This window comes from Vespa velutina, chromosome 9, assembly GCF_912470025.1.
Source record: "Vespa velutina chromosome 9, iVesVel2.1, whole genome shotgun sequence".
Lineage (NCBI taxonomy): Eukaryota > Metazoa > Arthropoda > Insecta > Hymenoptera > Vespidae > Vespa > Vespa velutina.
The window spans coordinates 1,760,001-1,767,500 of record NC_062196.1 but is presented as its reverse complement, the minus strand read 5'-3'; the positions used below and the strand labels follow the sequence as shown (position 1 = coordinate 1,767,500).

The 7,500-nt window shown below is 35.0% G+C and overlaps 2 protein-coding genes across 12 annotated transcripts in view; both read right to left on the bottom strand.

Annotated features, from left to right (window-relative positions):
• Positions 1 to 142, bottom strand: part of LOC124951583 (prominin-like protein) — a 35,022-nt gene extending 34,880 nt beyond the window's left edge. For 2 of the 7 annotated variants that reach the window (XR_007101652.1, XM_047500194.1), the window contains exon 1: positions 55 to 140. The gene's annotated coding sequence lies outside the window, so the exon portion shown is untranslated. Of the gene's footprint in view, positions 1 to 54 lie in introns of all 7 variants that reach the window. The other 5 variants (XM_047500195.1, XM_047500197.1, XM_047500196.1 and 2 more) reach the window with 4 other exon arrangements.
• A 1,608-nt stretch (positions 143 to 1,750) lies between these two features.
• The window catches only part of LOC124951581, a 7,479-nt gene continuing 1,729 nt past the window's right edge, over positions 1,751 to 7,500 (bottom strand). For 2 of the 5 annotated variants that reach the window (XM_047500184.1, XM_047500183.1), the window contains 10 exons: positions 7,003 to 7,421; positions 6,777 to 6,903; positions 6,506 to 6,691; positions 6,247 to 6,425; positions 6,076 to 6,161; positions 5,780 to 5,999; positions 5,395 to 5,697; positions 5,138 to 5,320; positions 2,252 to 5,063; positions 1,751 to 2,186 (listed from right to left, as the gene is read on the bottom strand). In XM_047500184.1, the coding sequence (XP_047356140.1) occupies positions 2,048 to 2,186; positions 2,252 to 5,063; positions 5,138 to 5,320; positions 5,395 to 5,697; positions 5,780 to 5,999; positions 6,076 to 6,161; positions 6,247 to 6,425; positions 6,506 to 6,691; positions 6,777 to 6,903; positions 7,003 to 7,421 (4,654 nt within the window). In that variant the 3' untranslated portion in view covers positions 1,751 to 2,047. The remainder of the gene's footprint in view (positions 2,187 to 2,251; positions 5,064 to 5,137; positions 5,321 to 5,394; positions 5,698 to 5,779; positions 6,000 to 6,075; positions 6,162 to 6,246; positions 6,426 to 6,505; positions 6,692 to 6,776; positions 6,904 to 7,002; positions 7,422 to 7,500) is intronic. The other 3 variants (XM_047500186.1, XM_047500185.1, XM_047500187.1) reach the window with 3 other exon arrangements.

Sequence of the window (7,500 nt, the reverse complement as noted above, 5' to 3'; positions counted from 1 at the left end):
GGATTCTAGTCATATCAAAAAAATTTGAAATAATTAATATATTTCGTATCTTACCGAAAAATATTACGTTCTTTTCTTTATATATACTTGGCGTTAGTTGCTATTATACTCCAATTATCTCGATGATAGACCATCGTGATGCTGCATTACGTATTTCTCACATAATAAAGACGCAACACACCATGGAAAGGGAAAGCATGTCTGTTGAGCATACCGTCATCCTAGTCCCACGTAAATTAGTGTGAGAACGAAGAAAGAGAAGACTGTAAACTCGGTTGCCGTTTTAAAATGAATACGTCACTCAATTTCTTTATTGTTTGAAGAATTCATCTGTACCTCGTTCTCTAACGAACGAATGCTTGAATATTATACAAAGGAATATCTTGAATCAAAGAAATGAAACGAAAAGAAACGAAACGGAAATACGTGCTAATCATTTTTGCTTGAATTAATATTATCGCGATTGGATTATAACCCATTTTTAACGAAATGTTAAAACTAATTAATTTCCGATTTATAGATATCAACTCGAGTATTTCTTTTATATACGTTTCTTTACGCTCGAATGTGTAATCTTTCATAAAGGAGCCTCGCAAACTCATTAAATCGAGCGTGGAGGAGAGATCTTTTTTCATTAAAAATAATACTGCATAATTAAGAGAGACAAGCTGTTTTGCGATTTCCGAGATAAATTTATAAATAAAATTTTGATAAGCTTCTAAACTTAATAAGCTTCTCTTTTCAATAAAATCTATCATAATTGATACGACTTCGACACCCAAATAATTGTTTATAAAAATATGTACTTATACGTAATACAAAACGAACGTTTCTTTTTTCTGTCTTTTTCTGGATTTTTTTTTTCTCTAAAACAAAGAATCATTTTGAATGTAGAGAAAATGATAAATGCCAAAATTTCGCTAAGCTCACATAACTTTCAGGACACGTTCTCCACAATTTCCGAATTCAGTCAATGCGTGACACATTGGGAACTCTGAATCCGGGTCGCGATATCCGAAAGTACATTTCAATTCTTTGCATGCCATTGTCTCTTTTTTCTTTCGCCTTCGTCAGAAGTAAACCGTTCGAGTGACGAACTCGATTCTCATCCACAAGAGATTACCACAATCTTTTCTCTTTCCAACCCAACGATTATAATCCACCTGGCTCACTCAAATATGAGTTCATTTTTTCTATTTATGCTATTCCTTCGTGTAGTTAATTTCTTTCGGTTGATCACTCTTTTTAAATATTCGCGGCAAAGAACAATCTAATTAAATGTTTAAAAGAATAACATCAGAAAAAATATCTTTATCTAAAAATATTATAAAGGCCTTGGCAATGATATGGAAAACATTTTTGTTTGCTTATTATCTTGAAACGTCGATAGTTCATCGATCATGAAACATTTATCGAAATTTAAATAAACGTACGAAATTTGTAAACAAAAGACGAAAGTCGAATATCGGGGAACGAACAAAGAAAAAAGGAAGGTGGAAAGAGGGAATTAAAAATTAGGACATCAAATGTAAGTACTTACGTGCGTGGGATTTGAACGATGAATTTTTAGTAGAATTCGAGAAGACAGACGAAATGCAGCGAGTTGGAAACTGCATCTGAAAATAGTCGAGAGACGCTCCAGACATAGACGGCAGAGTTTAAAAGCGGGATAAAACTAGGCTACATTCCGTGTTACTGTCGAAATGCGTGGAAGCATACCATGTGTCATTCGTATAGTCGTTGTTCCTTAACGTAATTATTTTATTCTCCTATGATTCTCTTAATGATATACATCGTAAGCCTCGTCAACATTTTAAATTTAATACGATTAATCGAGAAAATGAAGTTCTTTTAACAAAAAGTAAATAGACGCTATTATTATCTCTATGAAACTATGTTCGTCTATGAAAATAAATACAAATCTAATGAAAATAAAGAATGAACTTGATAATAAATAGCGTGAGAAGGTACGACGGTTAACGATAATAATAAAATAGAAAAAAAGAAAAACAAAATAATAGCTTTCTAAACTACCAAGAAATGTAAATTAAGAGGCGGATTTACTAGTTTTAATTAAAGGCTTAGGCAATTCCTTAACGCTGATGCTTTCGTCGGATGTAACGTTAGGCATTTCCAAAATGGACGACAATCCTGGATTTTCTTCGGAATTTAGCCAGTAATTTGTTCTGCAAAAGGATCGTTGCATCAGCTATATAAATCGTTCAATTAAGACTATAAGAAATATAAGTACCTTTGTAAATCGTTCAAAGTTGTGACACTTTCAATGTTTTCGGAAAAAGCTCCGTCGAGATCGTCGTCAATATAACTCTCAGAATCATTGATCACGATCGTAGGAGTCGTTATAAATTTATCGTTGTCATTTTGAATCACGTGAGCTTTCGTAAATACATCGGTGTAATTCAATTCGACAATAGTTTTGTTTTTTGCCAGAATTTCTTTCGTCCCATTGTAAATAACGTCATCCTTCACAAGAGGATGATCATTTTTAGAGATATCATCTTCTATTTTCTCGGGGTAACGATGCAAAACGTTTTTATCGTAATAGTACTGGCCAGGTTTTCCATCGTTTTGTCGAAGTTCCAATGGTCTTGGAATTTCTTTATTGATTTTATTTTCTGGTCTATAACCAGTAGACCCAGAATGTTGAACTGTTTCGGTACTTTCCGTGACAATGGTAACACTTTGTATTTTTGTCGGTCGTGAACTTTTATTATTTGCCGAAACTTTTGCCAACTCTTGTATAGGAACAAGTGGAATTGGTTTTCTTTGGTAAGAGATATCTTCGGTTTTTTCGATAGATTTGTTCGTTGAATCCTTCAACGGATTTGTTTGATAAAATGAATTGCTAGTTGATCTATCTGGTTTTATGGTTAGTCTTTGTTGATAGCTAGTCTCTTTCGATAAATCCGCTTGGTACGATAGAACTTCCGTCCAGTTAAGATCGCTTTGAACGATCGTAGGCGTTTTAATTGGACTTTTCTGATACGAAGGTTCTTCATGCAGTATGATAGAATCGGGTCTTTTGGTCGGACCTTGCTGATAAGATGGAATATTGGTCCATTCGCTTGGATTATTTAAGATTGGATTTTTTATGGCTTCTTCTTGATAAACCTGCACATTCGGTAGATTTCCTAAGCCATTTTGATCATTTGATTTGTTCAGCATAGTAAGGTTGGATGTATGGAATGGTTTCTTATTATAAATATCAGGATCATCTTCGTTATACGGTCTATTTATTGGTATATTCATATGAATATCTGTTTCTTGTGGAACAGATGGTTTGTTGTAAGGTCTGCTCGAAGAAATAGCAAATCCATTATCTTTCTGAACATTAGTCGAATATTTCCAAGTTGATGATTCGTCTTTGTTAGAAGATTTGTCAGTAGATTTATCTTGATTGTAGTTGTAATAGATCTGTCCAGAATGTATAATCTCATCTTTTATGGCACTTGATGTTTGATGAGGCCAGTACTCCGGTCTGTTGTTCATATTGCTATTATATTGTGGATGAGGATTTGTAATACTATCTGAACTTAGTCTCTGTGCGTAAGACTGTGAGTTCGACTCGAACTGTGGTTTAGTTTTTATCCAGGGTGATGGACTTACTTCTTGATAATGTTGCACCGTAGATAGTTTATTGTAAGAAGGATTGTAATAACTCGACTGGCCTTCGTTCTGATGGATGGGTCTTTGCGTAGTTTTAAATTGTTGGGCGTGCATGTAGTAGGTGTATAAAGTTGGTCTTGGACTAGTAGGAGAAAAGTCGTCATAAACAATGTCTTCGGGTGTATAATTTGGTCTATAACCGTAATTCAGAGGATTTGGGTTGTTAGGATCATCATAAGAATATGGTATGTATGGTCTTATGTTTTGTAAACTTCCAGATCTATCAGGAATTACAGTTGGTATTGGTTTTGAAGGAGGTTTATGAATAGGAATATTAAATGATCCTTGATCATACAATAATGGATTATATTGTGCATTAGTTTGATAATTGAAATATTCTGGTCTTGGAATATCCTTGTGACTTTGAGTAGTTGTTTGTATTTGAATGTACGAACCATAAATGGCATCATTAACGAAGACGGGTGAATTTACTGCATTATTTTGGACGACTATGGTAACGTTGTCGGGTGGACCAAAAGGTTTTTTTACAACGATTCTATTATGCTGATTGATATTAGCCTTAAAAGGCTTTGTTCCTTGAGGTAAAGTCTTAGTTTGTTCTCTCGTATTAATTTTAACATTTTCTTTGGTCGCTTCTTGTTTCAGGCTCGTAAAAGATTTGCTGGTTGTACTACGAATTTGATCAGTTCTCTTTCGATCTGATAATTTTATATTACCCGATCCACTTCTTTGTTCCGGTGGTCGTTCGATCCAAGGTTCAAGGCTAAATTGTGTCATTAGTTCATCATTGCAATCTACACGTTGATTTCTGAATGTATCAGCCACTAAAAAGACGAACGGTTGAATGGTTTTGATGTTATCAATCGTATGGCAAAGAACTTGTGAGAATGTGATACGTCTAATTTGTTGAAGTTGTCTAGAAGTAAAGCCACTTTCTTCTTTTTCATTTTCGTACCAAAATCGATCGCCACGTCTAAGGTTACTAAATTGCTGCGCGATTATGCAAGCAAATGTTGGTCCCACTAAACCACCTCGAATCGAATTTTCTGCCAGTCCAGCAGAATATAAATCAATATCTTCTACGTTAGGGTATAAAGTTCGAAATTTTATCACAGATTTAGATGGCATAATTTTCTCAAGATCGGCGAAACTTTTGACGGGAGACAAGCCGCATGGTCCTCGCCAATCAACGTACGGTGGTATACCATGATCTCGTCCTCTTTGGATATTAAGAGATGCCAAATCCATCCCGAAAGGAAAACCTGGCGTTTGAAATAAATGACGTGTTAATTCTCCCGTTATAAATTCATCCCTTTTCTGTGACGGTTGATTCACTAATCCTAAAAGAAGACGGTCTACCGAACCTGCTGTCTCCAAATTTTCTGAGTTTCTGAATTCGTCGTGAATTGAGACATCTGAAAAAATATAATGAAATCAATCAATCAGAGAAGATCCTAATAATGGATAATAAATTAAATCGTAGTATTACTATTAAAAAAAGGTCGATGATTTCCGTCGAATCGTACGAAACTATGCTGAACCAGTGAATGTCCGAAACGATAAGCGGCAGTTGAGAACGAGTTTGCTATAGTAGGATTAACAGAAGGATCGTAACCGTGGTAGTACCCCTTTGTTAATACTTCGAGATCAAATACCTTCATTACCTCGTTCCCTGGAGAATCCAATAAAATATCAAGAAAAATATCTCTATATAAAAAAATGAACTGTATTATATTTGATATTTACCTAGTATTATCGGTAAGAACTCGCGATAAGTAATATGTTGCACAATCGCGCCTATAATCTTACGAGTTTCTTGGAATGTCCTTTCGTCGCTCCAATGAGGATTTAGTGCGACGAGTTTCGTCGCTAATCTATTGTGCAGTCTTAAGAATACAACATGGATAGACGTCAGAGCTGGTTGTTCGCTCAAACGACCATCGCCTGCTCTGAAGCAATTCGTTGATAAGGAACCTCGTTTGCAAAGATCCGAATCTTGTCTAGGTAACAAAGGTCTTAGGGATTGTATTTTACCGTATTGCAATAAACCTGAAAATTGTTTAGATGATTATAATCGTTGAATGTCGAGAATATCATAGAGTTCTGCGCCTGATTGAAAATTTCACTGTACCGTTTCTAAAGAGTCTGAGATTGTCACTTTGAAAAGCATTGCTACTGTATACCGTGGATGCATCTAAATAGCTTGTAACTTGAGATAATTGTTCACGAGCGCCAAATCGGCAGTCTTCTCTGGGTGCTGATCCACTTCTAAGAAACTCGAGACACTTTACACCAAAACGAGCAAAGAAACTATCCTGAGGATCTACCGCTATTGGCAAACATTCCGGATGCTAAAATAGTACGGCAAACGAATTATATCTTATTTTTCGAATGAAATAATCTATTTCATAAATATTTTAAACTTGCCATAAATTCGAAGGGTTGAAACCCAAGGCCCGAATTTAAACAGCACTGAGGAACCGACCCATTAAAACCTCTGCTTTGTCCAGTTGCTTCGAAGATGCAATTAATAGTACCGATATAAATATAGAAAATATTAAAGAAATGATAATTCTGTTCGATGAATCATATACATACCTGTTAAGTCGTGATCCACGAATTGACCCCATTGCATCAACATGTGTGTAATAGATGCCAATTGTATATCCCTATCCTCGTGTAACACGTCGGAAATTACACGTGGACTTGGTAATGGATTACCGTTTTTTGATCGTCTGATGGTTTGTATACCGTCATCATAATTCGGTGGTAAGAACCTGACCGACAAGAATATTTAAATATGTTTAAAAATCTCAAGAATGTGAATATTCGTGACAGAGAAGATAATGTTTAAAACCTTTGCATAGTTGACATTGCTGATCCCCACCAAGGATTCTTAAGATTATTACAACTTCCGTCCGAAGTTCTATATCTTAAACTAGCTGGTGGACATCGAGGAGTTCCTCTTCTTGGACATTGTCGTTGCAATCTCGTTGTTGGTCCGTTGCGAGAAAGAGGAAATTCTCTCGACATATCGGGAAATCTAAAATAAACGAAACAAATAAATAAAAATTATTTACAGAATTATAAAGAAACCGAGACGAAGAAGAACTTTTTGGACTAGGTACTTTTTGACAAACATAGTTGCGCCTTCGAGGACCGCATAACCGAATTTAGCGAGCATCCTAGCTTCTTCGGTTTGATCATTGAAAGCTGCCACGTATTTCGCTGGATTGTCAGCTCCAAGATAGAGTCCTGCGATTTAAAAAAAAAAACTTTTATGGTTTTTCACGTTTCATTTTCTATTATTCATCATATTTTTCATTCATATAAAATTAATAGTTAATTATTTACCCATTGAATATAATTTTGGTTCTTTAACGTTGTAAAGATCATGCATCGCTTGTAATCCAAAATCAACAGCTTCGAGAATATCCTCTTCATGAGGTCCCCAGTTTCTTTGATTATCACGACTCTCAAGTACGAAAGTCTTGGTGTTATTTGTTGAATGATCACTATCGTTCTTCGAAACATATTTTCCAATGATTTCGAAATCTTTCGTTTTGTATTTATTTGTTTCTTCGTTGTTACTAACGTTTACTTTGAAATCGGTTTGATTTTCTGTAACATTGCTCCGGTCTATTATACTGGTAGAATAGTTTGATTCTACATTTCTCGATATTTTCTTTGTTTCGTTTATTGTAGAGTAAATAATAGGAAAGTTTTCTTCCAGTTGAGATCGAACAGACCAGAAGAAAGTAACGAAAACAAAGCTGAAAATATAGTAGAAGAAGAGATAAGAGAATTATTCTAACTTTAATTAAGAAAAGGAAATGAGAAAAAGTACATTTT